This window comes from Elaeis guineensis, chromosome 13, assembly GCF_000442705.2.
Source record: "Elaeis guineensis isolate ETL-2024a chromosome 13, EG11, whole genome shotgun sequence".
In the NCBI taxonomy this organism is placed as follows: Eukaryota; Viridiplantae; Streptophyta; class Magnoliopsida; order Arecales; family Arecaceae; genus Elaeis; species Elaeis guineensis.
In genome coordinates, this window is record NC_026005.2 from 65,413,577 (window position 1) to 65,429,483 (window position 15,907).

The 15,907-nt window shown below is 37.1% G+C and overlaps 1 protein-coding gene across 4 annotated transcripts; it reads left to right on the forward strand.

Moving 5' to 3' along the window:
• The first annotated feature begins 651 nt into the window (after positions 1 to 651).
• Positions 652 to 15,540, forward strand: LOC105032517 (transcription initiation factor TFIID subunit 4b). Of its 4 annotated transcripts, none has more exons than XM_073247920.1 (14): positions 652 to 893; positions 1,027 to 1,135; positions 4,021 to 4,580; positions 5,026 to 5,121; positions 5,317 to 6,276; positions 12,505 to 12,596; positions 12,716 to 12,803; positions 12,919 to 13,054; positions 13,163 to 13,218; positions 13,293 to 13,349; positions 13,424 to 13,570; positions 14,471 to 14,536; positions 14,618 to 14,876; positions 15,041 to 15,540. In XM_073247920.1, exons 1-14 carry the CDS (start codon positions 855 to 857, stop codon positions 15,211 to 15,213), a joined length of 2,838 nt encoding a protein of 945 aa, XP_073104021.1. In that variant the 5' UTR covers positions 652 to 854; the 3' UTR covers positions 15,214 to 15,540. The 4 variants fall into 4 exon arrangements, with proteins under 4 accessions (XP_073104021.1, XP_010905279.1, XP_073104022.1 ...); XM_010906977.4 differs by having other exon boundaries at positions 5,320 to 6,276; XM_073247921.1 differs by having other exon boundaries at positions 1,027 to 1,132.
• The last annotated feature ends 367 nt before the right edge of the window (positions 15,541 to 15,907 follow it).

The window sequence follows — 15,907 nt, forward strand, 5'->3', positions numbered from 1 at the left end:
AAAAAAAGAATTATTGTTATTACAATTATTTTAGTTATATGATATAGAAAAATATAATAACATTACAAATTTGCTATAGAATGATATTTAATTTATGACATATTTTTAATTAATTAATTGACTATTAAAAGAAAGGAATTGAATGGGTGAGAATTAAACAAGAACTTAAGTTTACTTAATCTATATAAGGTTAATTTAGGAGAACTATATTTTTCATTTTAAAAAAAATTATTCAGTTGCTCTACCATTGAAAAGTATCATTCATTTTTTCTATTACATAAATATATATTCTCTAATACATTTTTCATATTATTGAACAAATAATTAAGAAGTAGAGAAGGAAGTTAACACATAAACCATAAACTCAAAAAATATGGGTTTCCTACATCTACACAGATAAGATTTATTGCATATTTATTGTTTAAAAATTATTATTTATGTATATACCTCCCTAATGATATTTGTTTTTATAACTATGCGTCTTCAATTGTTTTTTTTCAAGCTAACGGTGTTAAAGAATAATCTTTTTTAAGTGTAAAATATCTTTATTTATGATAAAATCCTAGCCATCCATCTTAAATTCCTCCTGTGTCTCTCTATACATGTATCAACCGTGCACCTGGCATCCGCACCAGTTGTAACCAACGGCGTCACTAAGGATCGAACACCAAGGGTGCGCTTCATCGCAAAACCCTGTCGGCCTCGGACTCTCCCCGAACCGTCATGATCTGAAGCGATGTCCGGCTTCCGAGGCTAAGCGCGTATAAAACCCCAGCCACCTTTGCCTCCTACGGAGCTTAAAGACTAGAAGCCTCTTCACAACGCTCCGCTCCCAAAATCCAGAGCTCGCCGCCATGGATCCATCCATCATGAAGCTCCTTGAAGACGACGAGGTTGTCCTCATCCCCCTCTTCCATCTCTTAGTTTTTCTCATGTTAAAGCCTCACTCGCTGCGAACCTATCTTTTGCTCCTTGTGAAATATTTCCGAGTGTTTTGACCTAAGATTATTTGATGCTTGTGAGCAGGATGAGAGCATGCATTCTGGTGCGGATGTGGAGGCGTTCACGGCTGCGCTGAATCGGGACATCGGAGGCGACGCTGCCGCCATCTCCCAGCCTTCGGAGCCCGATGGTGGTAAAATCCATCTACTGTTTCATTCTTTCGTCAATTTTTCTTGTTTCAATTTGCCTCGTTTTTTTTTTAAAAAAAAAGTTAAAAATTTGATGGCTGCTAGTACTATATGAAGACGATTGCGACACAGATCGTTATGAAGGTGTCTCCTAAAAAAAGGAAAATTAAAACTTTTCTTAAATCCCAGTTAGCAGGCGGAAAGTTTGAATTTTGGCGTGTGCAAAGGTTTAGTGAGAAGGCCGTAAACATCATATAGGGTGGAAGGAGTGGTTATCTCTACTGTATTTTCCTTTCTGTAAACAAGCCTGTATTTTTACAAGAAGTTTCTGCCTTTTATTTAATTACGAATGTTCTGAAATGACATAAGGCATCAGAGCCAGAATGGAACTCATTAATGAGACATAGAAGGTTAGCTGTCATAATGCAATTATGAACTTAACAAGTGGAACTTATTGGATGCCGGAAGATGGAATGGATTCATTGACGGAGGGATTCAGAGTGCAGTGAGTTTCTAATATCAGTCTGCAACGGTAGGGTGTGCAACCAATTCTTTTATGCTTTTGAGCAACCTCCAATTGGGTGAATATTTTGCAAATATCTTGGGCAAGCAATTGATTTATCAATTTGGTTGCCTACGCCTCCTGCCTGGGTGGCTATTGGGTTCTTCCCTACTATAACCATAGTAGGGAATTAAGGATTTGCACCACCTCCTGCTCTTCAAGATTTATTAATTCAGTTAATTGTATTTTTGACAGATTCTTGAAAGCAGTTGAGACTTTGTCTTCTAGGATCTTCCTGTTGTGGAACTTAGATTGATAAGATTGAAAATCTTCTACTCAGATGTGGGCACCAGCTACGTTTCAAGTGGACTTGGACGAAATTGGAGGATTATCTTTTATGGTTGTAAAAATGGCAATAATAGCATCATCCAGTTGCCTTTCGGTGTCTCTTTTTTTTTTTATTTTAAAAAATGAAATATGTCTTCAAGGAACTTGTCCATTGCTTATCTTATTTGGGTTGACAGATATCTCTTTCTTTACCTGAGATGCATAACTTTTATTATACGTGCATCCTTTTGTCCTTGGACATATGGAAATCATGCTGGTTTCTTCTTTGAATGACAACTTTACTATGTTCTAATTTGTACTATTAACAAGAAAACTTTATGTTAGACTTCATGATTGGGTTTAAGTCTTTGTTCATTGGAACACACCAGATTCATCCTTTATGTATCTAGAATGTGCTTGTCTAGCTGGCTGCATGCTCAAAATATTATGTGTAGGGTCCAAGCCAGGATTCTTATCTAGGAGGTAGCTTAATGCATTGATGGTGGTTACTTATAAAATAGTTAACATTTTTTTATTGATAAAAAATCTAAATATGTAATACGTTGAAATTTCTGCTGATTTAGGGGTTAAAAAATTAGTAACATTTTGGTAGGAACAGTGAGAATAGTTATAACATAAAACAACTTGCAGTCAATTTCACTAAATAGTTTTCATTTTAAGCATTATCCTTTCAGAGCTTGTGAGAGATTTCACCATGTTTTATTTATCCTTATAAGAGAAACAAATGCTTAAAAAGAACACAATGAACTTCAAGAGATAGTAGGCCGAGATGACTGAAGGATTGCTTGTTTTCCTTTTTTATCTTGTTATAAAAATTTTTAACTTAATGCTCGAACATACTTACAATAGAGAAGCATATATAAAAGGAATAGGAATATAAACATTTAATAGTACTTGATATTAAGATTACATAAATGATCAGATATGTCTCCAAGGTTTTCTATGGTGTCCCACCAATATATGTATGATAAGAAAATTTCACAATTTAGAGTTAAATATAGGTGAGTATATGATCATTCAATAAAAGCAACAAAGTTTTTGCATCAAAATGAATAGAAGAAAAGATAAAAATCTGAAACTCTAAAGGGGATGTCTTTCAAAAAAGTTATAAAAAATCATAAGAAGCATGGCTATCTTAGTGCTGCTTTGGAAGTGTAAGATACCTGCCTCAATAAATGCCCATGTCCCCTGCCTCTTCTATCTTTTCCTTAATCAATAGACCTAGCCCCTTCTATATTTTTGTCGATAAGTGGATCTCACTCCTCTCCTTAGCTACCATCTAACGTTTCCCACACACAAAACCTCATATTTCTCCAATCGAACCCAGGCCCCTTTTCTATCTCTCTAATGCAGTCTCCTAGCATCCAACACTGACCTCAAGAAGATCGTGGCATGGGACACTTGTATCTAATACAATATGTCAAAGACAAATGTATAAAATCATTCACATGTGTTGGCACCTGGAAATTAAAAAAAAAAAAATTGAAGTATCTTGGTAAGCATTACACATATTGAGGATCATGGGTCACAATAAAGAAGAAAATCTTGATTGTTTCTCATGACAAAATGTGCCAAATATATCACTAGGATCAGTTCCATTCTGCTATATCCTTTTATTTGGTTAATGCATGCTCTTTATTTTTCCATGGGATCGTACGACACTTTATAAAACGCAAATAGCCCAATCTCTACCGAGTTCTGTGGGAAGGGAAGTCTAATAGACAATCAACATTGGCCTTGCCAGATCTGGCTTTCATATTGAGGCCTGTATGGTGGTTAGCAAAAAATCCCTGCAATGCTTTTAGCCATGATAGCCTTTTATCATCATTAGATAGTACCTGTCAATTGGCAGAATGGTTATGTTAAACTTGACTGGATAATTATGGCTACTTTTTCATTTCATATAACTATGCAGAAAAGTGATATTGTTTATTTATTTTTAGCTTTAATTTTTCATATTGTGGTCGAGCTTTTAATTTTTAATTTATTTTATATTACTGATTCAACTTATGATCAGTTTTGACCTTTACATGACATCAGTGGGAGTATCATCCCAAGCAAGCAGTTCTGCATCAAATGAAAGGCAAGGACAACGGGAAACTTCTACTCAGGAGGACAATCCTGGCCAGCAAATCCAACAAGAAGAACAACATCATTTGCAGTCCTCAGAGCAGCAGTCATCTCAAATGGAGCCCATACAGCAAGAATCTGGTGCCAAAAATTCAGATCCACAAGTGAACAGCCAACCAGAACATGACAGGCTGCTCTTGCAACAAGAGCAGTCTCACTCTGATAATCAGCAGCGACAGTCAGAACCAAATTCCCAACAATTTTCTGAAAAAGAGCAGGCCAACACATCTGAGCGAACTACTGTTCAGGGCCCAGAACATGACATTGCTCAGCATTCTGAGATCCTGCAGCAGCATACAGTGCAGCAGTTGAATAGTCAACAAGCACCAGCTACAAACCAAGCAAACAATGCAATGAGGAAGATGAAAGTTAATTCTAGCATACCATTCCACATGTTGATTCCAATCTTACGACCTCACCTTGACAAAGACAGATCCATGCAGCTTATGGCCATATTTACAAAACTAAGGGTGGGTCTTTTGACATTCATATTCTTAATACTTGTGCTCTGCTGTTTACCTGGAGTCAAGGTCAGTTAAGTCAGCATCCAGGTTTCAGAACTTGTATGGCGAGATCACATATGATCTAACTCTGGGAGTTGGATAAATGCTGCATCTATAATATTTCTGATTGTGCAGTAGAAAAATAAGAGAAAACGATTAGTTCATTGATATATAGGTGAACTCAATGAATACGTAGAATTGGGGAAATTTTAAGAATTGTTTGGTTTATAACTTAAAATTTGCGGTGATACTGATAACTATTTCCCTTTCCACCCGGATAAAATCTGGAATCTAAGTTTCAATAAGAGGTATGAATTATGTGGTTATGCTGTAAGTAAACTGCCTTTCATAATTAAATTGATCTATTCCATGGCTTGACCTGATTTTGCATTGCACTTGCTGTTCTCCCTAGACCAATGAAGTCAGCAAAGAAGACTTTTTAAGAGTCATAAGGAATATAGTTGGGGACCAGATGCTTAGGCAGGCAGCTCACAAAGTACAAATGCAGGCAAGTGGATTATGCATTTGATGGAATTTTGGTTGTTTTGGTTTAATAGTTTGGGAACTTCCTAATCCTTGATTAGAATAATGTATTATATGTGGTTTGTCATGCCACCCCTTGTAGATGCTACACACTTATTGTTCTGGTATTGGAAAAAAAATTTAATTATTTGCACAAATTTCTTTTGTTAAAATCTGTCAGCAGCTTAATGCCCAGGCAGCTCGAAATCCACAAACAAGTCCAAACCAATACTCCTTACAATCTTCTCAACAGATTTCATCTGGTGGTGCTCAACAGTTCATAGAGTCAATGCCACCATCTCACAGCCAGAAAGGCTCCAGATCACCTCTGCACCAGCCTTATGCTCCTACTTCAACAGTCCAAATACAGACTGATACTTCAAAACTTGATAGCAATATTCAGAAGTCTCGAGAAATTGAAAGCAAGTTGGATGGGAAAGGGGTGCATGTTAGCCAGAATATCACCAGTAACATAAGTACGGTAAATCCAGAAAGAGACATTTCTATGAATTCATTACCAGCAGCTAACAAGCAGCTGCAACACACAGAACTTCCACAGACATCTTTCTCGATGTATGGAAGCATGCAAAGTAATTTTCATGCCCAGGCACATCCTAGGCCATCTATAAGTTCTGCAACAACTCTTAAATCACAAACTCAAGATTCACTTATGAGGCAAGCTCCGCATACTCAAGGAGTTGTTATGGCGCAACCAGGGTCAACTCAGCTAATGAATGTAATGAACATGCCAAAATATGAAGGACAAAATACTACCAGTGAAACCAAGAGACTACATGGTGGATCTTTGGCAAGCCATGCAACACCACAGCAAAATCCAGGGGCATGGCAATTATCGGCGAACAAAGAGCAGAGGAGCAGTGCTTTCCCGTCAATGCCTTTTGTGAAACAAGGATTTGCTGATCAACCTTCTGAACCTCCTAGCAAGTCTCAATTCACAACTTCAGAGGGCTCTTCATTTGGTTCACTGAATATTAACCAGAGAAATCAAAATCTTGGATCATCAAAGGAGGAAATGTTAGAAAAACAGTCATCAAAAATGGGATACTCTCCACATGCAAGCATGATGGGAACAACTCTGGTTTCAAGTCCCATGGCAACCCAAGGGGAACAAACCATGCAGGTTAGCTTTTTCTATTATTTCTATGTTTTCTTCATCCTTTGAGGCTAAGGCATTTTCGATCAGCTGTATGTCTTGGAGTCAACTATTTTTAGAACTAGAACTCCGAATTTATTGTTGAGCCATCAAAAAGTCAATATGGAACACATTGCTTTTTGTCAATTAGATCTTTGTGTGTTATTTTTCTGTGACATTTCATGCATTGTTGTCCTATTTTACATTTACTAATGGAAGGTTTTGTAACTCAATTATATAGCTCATAATAAGGTTTGCCAAATTGATATCAATGCTTGTTCCAACCAACAATTGGTTCACGATGGTACGGGTCTATACCATATCATTCTTGGGCATACCAAAACAGAGAGGGGGGGGGAGGGAGAAGGACAAAGAGGAAGAGAGGGGGGAGGGAGAGGGAGGAGGAGAGGAAGAAGAAGAGGCATGGATAGAGAGGGATCAATCGAGCATGCATGAGAGAGAGAGATCTTATGAGCCGCATTTTTTGGGCCTTTGATGTTGTGACTTGCTACCTCAAAGAGCCTACATAGGCGGCAAGCTTGCCCTTGATGGTCAGTGGAGATAGTGGGAGCATGACTAAAGATGGTGGTAAGGGCTAGATCAGCCTTGTTTGATGGCATATAAGTCACTTAGGATAGATCTAGAGGTCAGAGGTGATGATGGGGCCCATGCTGGCACCATGCAGATCCGGTGCATTGCTAGCATCATCGAGATTGGGCGATGCTCGATAGCCAAGATCGTGGCTTGGGGAGTATGGATCTAGTGGTGGAGACCATGGGTAACCTATCAAAGGAGGGTGTGATAGTGATGCTTGTCGTTGCCATGCCCTTTTCTCTCTCCTTCCCTTTCTTCCTTCTTCACTGAGTAGACCCATCATCAGAGAAGGTAATGGTAGGGAGGCTTACCATGGCTGAACCTTGTCCTCCCCTCGTTCTCCATTTCTCCTCCTTAGGGTTTTGAGAACCCTCGAGAAGCTATTTCCAAAAGAAAATAGATAGTCACTGCTAGTGCATGATCTCCCTCGTGGTGGAAGTGGGAGAGCGAGATCGATAGAGGGAGAGATTGATGGAGAGCGAGAGAGAGATCAATTTAGAGAGAGATTGCAAGAGAATGAGAGGGGAAGAGAGATGATTGAAAATTGAGACTGGCAGGGGGGCGGAGGAGGGACTCACGGGTCTGTTAAGGGCCGAACCATCCTGGTTCTTGATCGGTTCACTTCAATACAGCCCAAACTGCCCGATTTCGAATGGTACGGCTAACCTTGGTTCATAATATCATAATTTACAGTTACTTTGGACTTATTGAAGGCAGTAGGGCTCTGTTGTTTGTGGTACTTATTGCAAATACCTAACCTAGTATATTTCAAAATATTAATGGCACACATTTCATGCATATATTCACTATTTGGAATTTCAACAATATCATGCTTTCATGCTGCTGTGAAAAGGGGGAAACTAGAAGAAAGTCTTCAATGAAGGCATCATAACTTTTTTTTGGTTTTTAAAAAGCTTATGTAGCCTTAATTGCAAAACACTCTGATGGTTGTCTGATGGAAACAAAAAAAAAAGGTGCTTTTTCATTACTCTTAAAAGAGGGGAAGCAAAAGGAAATAATAATAAAGACTTTGTTTGTTGTGTGGTATTTGTAGCCCTGTTTATGCATTAAGATGCTGGCTCATTACCACTAAAAGGTCCCTTATGGAATTCAAACATATATATATATGTGTGTGTGTGTGTGTGTGTGTATGTGTGTGTATATATATGTGTATATGTATATATGTATTTGTGTATATGTATATATGTATACATGTATATGTATATATGTATATGTATATATATATATATGTATATGTATATATATATATATGTGTGTGTGTGTCTATATATATATATATATATATTCTACTATATAACACCAACTCCTCTAATGTCCATGAATGAGGAATGTTTGATCGTCAGCATTTCCCCGTCCCATGTTATCTGTATTTCCCAACTACATTGGTTAGAGCATGTGGCTGTTAACCAAGAGGTGAAAAGTTTGAATCCTTGCTCTAGCATTTATTATTTATTTATTTTATAGATTTATTATTAAAATAAAATTACACATCCTTTGCACATGCTCTGCTCTAGTTGGATACTATGCCAACAGTCTCATGTCGAAGGTAGTCATTCCAAGCTTTTGTTGAAGGTTGTATCGGTAATAATGATTTCTTTTATAAGTTGAGAGTTGTTAGTTATCCAAAGATTGAAACAAGAGAGAACCAAGTAAAAAAAGTAACAAAAAATAATGGAATTTGGTAGAAAGTCAATGGTTTGCTGAACCGGGTTGAACCACTTGTTTCATCCCGTACCGAGCCAAATTAGTGTGGGGCCAAGTCAGTTTGGCCTTATTTTTCGAAACCATCCTTGGACCACCCATACCGAGGCATATCGTCTTCATACCTTGCTGTACCGAACCGAAGCATACCGATCTATACAGAGATAAAAATTGGAAAAAATGGTTTGGCTCGGTCAACTTAACTGTCCGATTCATCCCGTATCAAGCCAAACCGGTCGCTAACTGGTACGGATCGCGGTATCGGTTCTATATATAGAAACTATACATAAATGAGTCGCATATTGTGATTAGTTCCAAATGAATTATTATAACTGGGAAATTTTGGGTAGAATTTTAGGAGTTTAAGATTACCAAGACTTCCTTATTGTTGGAAAATTTCACCTTGGCTGGAGGGTATCTGTAGACCTGAAAATTATATTGGTCTCGATTGGCATATTGCATACAGCCATTCCAAAGAACTATACGTCCGTATGATTTGATTCAGTTATCGTACCACAAAACTTAGAACAACTCTATCATGCTGATGTATTATGCAATGTAGGCCCATACATGCATGCAAATAACAAGCAAAATTATCTAGACCTTTGTAACAATTCGATAATTTCAATCCATGTACCAAAGTTTATTTCTTTCAGTGAACATATTGAAAGAGATGTTGAGAGATAAAGCTGGTAACAAGTACTACCATAATTTTATCACAAAGCTTCTTTTACAATATCTGAGTGTAGAAAGTTTTGTTAACCTCGACTGAAAATTTAACCAATACAGAGTATCAGGGGTCTTTTGGGTTTCAGTTTGTTGCTATTGAAAAATTATCATGGATTTGAGATTCTAGAAGGCAGTAATTGATTTTAAAAGCTATATATGGTGGATAAAACAGAGAAGATTCTTGGTAAATTTATTCTCCAAGAGATGTCATGCTTTGTGGGTGTCCTAGTGAAGATGATAACAGGAAGACTTGAATTCCCATATGAAGAATGTAATAGAGAAGGTCTGTAGAAAAGGTAAGTGCAGTCTGAGGGGAAATAGTTTATATATTTGTAAGGAAAGAAAGGTGGAGGAACAAAGTTTTTTATGGAGGAGGTGAAGAAACAAAGATAAGAAAAGAAAGCTTGACATAGATTTTAGTCATTTTTACAACCTCCGGTTGAGGAGAATACCGTAACTTGCTAGTGACCCTAGATGACTTTTCAATGAACCCATCAAAACACTTACTTTTTGACCACTCAAGATGATTCTTCCGTGACCCATCACATCATGTCTTTTCAACAAGTAACTCTTCAGTGCCACAATTATTTAAAATAAAAAAAGAAAAAATATTCAATGTCCTACTATAATATTACTTTGTTCTATTTTCTAAATACCCTTAAGGACATGGCTTCCTTGGTGACAATTTAATTACCGATAATTGAGGGAGGATAAAAAAAGGTATACTAAGTCCTAACATCATCAAAAACATTCACCAATTTTTACTGAATCTGCTCTGTAGCTAATGAGATGCCATATCAAGTTCATTATGGTCTAACATGTTACAAACCATCTTATCAAAGAAACAAGGATCATGTATTAGCATGCTTTTCATGAATCGGTTGCTTTTGTTCCTTCAAATATTATGGTGATCTTATGTCGATTGCACCATTTACTTCAAGCTTCAATGGTAAATGCCTTATGATGCTAATGATGTTAGTGTTGCAATGGAAATGATAGATGTGTGGATATTGGTGATGTCTGTTGCAAAGTTATTCATATGAGTATGTTTGTGATGATGCTGTTTGCATACCCTTTATAAGATCATTGACTACATTCATTAAAGTTATCTTGTAAGATAAATTATATTTGTTTGGTTGTTTGTATAAGAAAGGTGAGCACTATTGCTACATAACCAGGGAACTATCTCATGTCTTCGGAAGGTTGAAGTAGGTCTTTGGATTTATTTTTACCATGATTTCTAATAATATCGTTAATACTGAAGATAAATGCTTTTTTTAATTACTTAAAAGTTAAGAAGGTCAATTTAGAATAGCATTCAATCTGAACATACTATCTTAATATCAGTTAGAACCAGCAAAAACTTGGTCAACGGTGATTATAGCTATGATAATAAATTTCGCTTCTTTTCACCATAACTAGGGGTGACTATAGGAATTTGACTTAGTCTGGGAGATTTATTTGCCTATCTACCTTGTCAGTTGGCAGGGTTTTGTGTTCTTATAAATGACAAAATCAACAGAATTCCCCAAAATTTTTTCAACTCTTTTTCAAAATAAAGAACTGCTCTTATCTGTTGTCAAATGCTTGTGGCTTCATAGATATTGCAAAGAACAGCGCACTCCAATATGATCTTCAAAGACCGATAAATTTAACCTTTTTATTATTTTTTGGCGAGTCCATGTTTCACAACAGAATTATTCAGTCATGACATTTGCGTGTTCTGATTTCTCAATCTCAGAAAGAGATCTGCACATGTTGTGGAGTAGTAGTAGCATTGTCACATCTTTAGATTTCTGAGTACTACAAGTAAGCCATTGACTTGGGTACAAGTGTATAATAAGATCGTATTATAATTGTTGGTGGTGGTGGTTGCGGGGGGGCCGGGGGGGCGGGTGCTGTTGCTAATGAAGAAGTCAAATTATTGTCGAAGGGGAAGAGATGCAACATTTTAGATGCTCTTCTCTTCTTCAAGAGAAGATCAAAAGTGATTGTACATCTTAATGATGCTAATAATAGATTCTTAGCAGTTTAATGAAGAGAGGAATTTACCTAGTAGAGCTACTTTCTTTTCAATAAATCGGTTTGTTGATTACGCTATCTAATAAGAAATATGTTTTGCTGATTTTTTTCTTTTTTCTCTTTTGATGGTGAAAAATGCACTATATTATGCTATAACCTAGGAGACATTACACATCCACTCCCAAGAGGTAGCTTACTTGAAGTGGCATCCTGCTGCTCATCTCAGGCATCCAAACATACAAACTGTCGAGCCACTTTTCATGTGTTGCTAGAGTGTGCAGACTTACAAGAGCCCTCAAATTATCCTACCTAATCTCTAATTTCATCAATTAGAGGTCTGAAGGACCATTGGGTTTACATGGAATGTTGGTTCCAATAAATCTTACTTGTCAGTTCTACTTGGCTCTTGGCCTCTTTCAATATCCCACCAAGCTTGAAGAATCCGTTCGACATGTGAGACACTCGCCAGTCAAAAATTTTCATTATCAATAAAAATTTAAATATTGCTGGACTTTAACCTCTGGAATTCTGACCAATTTTTAGAATCAATTCAAGCACCACAAATTTATTCTCCTTTTCATGCACATAAAAGAAGTCATAATAATTAGAATTTAGAATGTTTGAAGTCAATAGAGATACAATAGTTAATTAGGATTTATATAGAGGAGTACTCTGTTAATTGTATGGAAGCTAAAATGCTAACAAAAATTATCCATTGAATGTTATTCCATTCTGTAGTAATGCAATGACTTAATCAGCATTTTTGCCTCTCTATGACCATATCAATTTTTTCCCTCTTGCCAAGCAAATGCTCAGACATGTTTTCATCTAACTCTGTTTACCATCTCTGTGCAAAACTGCCACCTGCATGGCCGTTAGTGTCTTGACCTGCTTACAGCACCTTAAAAAAACACATGTTAAAGGGCAGAATTTGTGGTATGCTAAGTTGCCCATTCTTCAGAAGTATATGTGTGGAATCTTGTAGAATATTGTTCTAAATTACTGAACTACTTGCTTTTATATTACTAGAAAAAAATTCATTTTTTTTCTTTTCACCAGTGTAAAACAGCATGTCCATGTAATGTAACATAAATATCTTAGCATTTGTGAGCTCTTTTGGCCACAACTTAGAATCAGATGCCATCTCAGATTTCATCTGGTACAAGAACTCCCCAAAAGAAATCGTCTGCCGGACAGAAGAAGCCGCATGAAGCAGTAGGCACTACCCCGCCCATGTCCAGGTTAGCCTTATGCCTTCAGCGTGCAGTTTTCATTCATAGTTCATTCAATCTAAATTCGCATGTTAATCTTTTTTTGTTCTATTATTTACTTCTGCAAATCTTTTAAATTATTCCATTAGTAAAAAGCAGAAGACATCTGGGGCATTTCTTGATCAAAGTATTGAACAACTAAATGATGTTACAGCTGTTAGTGGAGTTAACCTGAGGGTATGAATTTTATCTCTCGCATTTCTATACGGAGAATATGTGCTTTTATTTGTTTGATTAGTTCATCATTAAATAATTTACTGTTAGAAACTCAACTTCACACTGATTCTTTTAGGAAGAGGAAGAACAGCTATTATCCGCCCCCAAGGAGGAGAGCCGAGCTTCAGAAGCGACTAGAAGAGTTGTAGAAGAAGAAGAAGAACAGTTGATTCTGCAGAATGGTCCCCTTCAGAAAAAGCTGGCAAATATCAGTTACCAACTTTTGGACCTGAACCAGATATAACTCCTTTTCTAATTGCATTTAAGATATTATGGAAGTTGTAGAATATGAAGCAAATGATTGATTGTGTTTGTGGCAGTGTCAAGATGTGGTTTGAAGAGCATAGGCAGTGATGTGGAGCGTTGCTTGTCAATGGTGAGATATTACCTATTAATTTCCTTTCTTAGGGCTGAATTTATGTCCTAATTCCATTTGGTTCTATTTTGCAGTGTGTGGAGGAGCGTTTGCGAGGTTTGATAAGTTATCTAATAAGACTGTCGAAGCAGGTTAATATTCTTTACCCCTTAATCTTAGCCTTTTGTTGTCTTCCATCTTTTAACTATGTTGTATTTGTCAGTAGAGGGTTGACATTGAGAAGACAAGACATCGACTTGTCATTACTTCTGACGTTCGACGCCAGATTTTGTTAATGAACAAGAAAGCTAAGGAGGAGTGGGACAAAAAGCAGGCTGAAGAATCTGAAAAGCTCCGTAAACTAAATGAAGTAGTTGGGTGTCTTATTATTCCTTACTGAACTTTGTTCTATTGCACTATTGGCATCATTCACCAAGTTCATCATTCAGCAAAATATTCTACAATTTCATCTTATTTTTATTTTGATGCTTGTTTCTCTTTTTCAAGCATTCTTTAGTAAATCTTTGTTCAACTTTCAAAGCTGTAGATGTTTTTTTTCTTCTAGCATTATTTTTGATCTGGTAGTGATAGGATAAGATGTATTTAATTTTAAGAAATTATGATTGTAAGCCAGTTCATTAATCTTACATTATCCTCTTATGATTTTAAAGGGAAAGAAATGTGAGCATCAAGGAAGTCTTCAATTAGAAATCTGCGACATTTGAGGTGGAATTGTTAGCCCTCTATGTTCAGTTTACAAAGGCCAAGAAGGACAAACAGAGTGTGAATGGATGTGAGAATTGAATTGTTTAAAATAAAAGAGATAGCCCATGTACAAAGGAAGGCCAAGAGAATCTGGAACTGGGTGTGGATTAATATATTTATTAACCAAGTATGATATAAGAAAAAGCCGGTCTGCCATGTATCTGATAAATGTGATTATATTGTCGTTGTCTATATCCTCATTCACCATAGCATTTTCAGTGAAAGTGACCATTAAATCTTGGAAGAAAACTAGGACCATTAAATCACGAAATGAGATTATCATATCTGAGCCAGCATCCCTGCACTTTTATTTACAAATCTAGCCACTAGTTTTGATTATGAATGAAATTAAGCAGTTTAAAGGAGCCTAAATATTGCCTCAGCCATTCCTGTGCTGTGTTTCTTCAATTTTTATTTATGTTATATATAAATCCATGCATGTTCGTGAAGTACATTGCAAATGAACAAAATCTATATGAGCTTTTATATTCCTCATCTATAACCACAGGTGGAGGGGAATGCAGGGGCTGATGCTGACAAGGACAAGGATGAAGGGCGTTCAAAGACCCTTAAGGTATCATTCTTGGAAAATCTTGTTCTTTATGGGAGAGTTCTGTTTCCTTTTTCCACTTATGAATTTCTTCACTGCATGCAGGCCAACAAGGAAGAGGATGATAAGATGAGAACAACAGCTGCGAATGTTGCTGCCCGAGTTGCTGTTGGGGGTGATGATATGCTCTCAAAGTGGCAACTCATGGTGGAGCAGGCTCGGCAAAAACGTGAAGGACTGGATGGAGCCTCTGGTTCCCACCCTAGTAAAACTACCACCGACAAGCCTTCACCAAGCTCTGGAAGAATTTCAAGAGAACAGAGAGAAGCTGAAAGGAAAGGTTCATCTGCTGCTGCTGTATCTGGTAAGCGTGATACACTCTTTTTCCTTTACTGTCTTAAGGAATAGTTGTAAATGATATAACATGCAGCTTAACTTGGGTTGGGTGCATGTCCCCATCCTGATAGAAAAGATTGAACTTTGAAGAAGTACTGATGAATACTAAAAATCTCCATTTTAATGTCCTAGGCGGCATAAGGAAATTGGGGAGAAGCCCAGTGGCAGTGTCCCTTCCAAAAATGGCACGCAACATTTCTATCAAGGATGTGATTGCAGCCCTTGAGAGGGAGCCGCAGATGTCAAAATCAACTCTAATCTATCGATTGTATGAGAGATTATCTGGTGATTCTGCAGCTCAATAGTTTGAATTTGGACAAAGCATGCATGTTCTACCAGTTTAACCAGTGTATGCCATTCTTAGATTTAGGATGTTTGTGACCTTCGAGTATGGAATTCAGCAGCACCCCTCCTGAGGGTTATACAGACAAAGATAAGGAAAGTACGGCTATTTGCATAGGAATCAACTAGACTGTATATTTATCTTAGCTGTTCTTGTAAATATACTGTATATTTTATATCATAATATACTGTAATATTTGTGGGTAGAGGGAGAGTGAGAAACTGCACCGCAGCCCGCAGGGGATTCCTGTGTTGAAAATTTTCTTTTATAGATGGATGGTTGTCATTTATCTGGTGGAAAAGACTTTTACTGTCCAGATTCTAATAACCGGCTAGAGCATCGGTACTGGGAATGTTGCATGTGGAGCTCCCTTAGTGGAAAGAAGAGCAAAGCATTCAGCTGCATTGTTCTGTGCGACCTGTAACTGAATTGTATTTTGGTAATCCAACCAACCTGACTCCATTTCCTGCCAGCAGATCAAGTGATGTGGCTTATGGGGACAATCACTCGACACACCTCATGGTAATCTGTGGGAAACTGCACCCTCAAGTGTTATCTTTGCGTTGCTAAGCTTGTGCAATACATGTGAGAAGAAGAATGGATGGTTGAACCTTGCATCAATTGATTCTGCTTTTAAAAAATTTTATTATCCATAT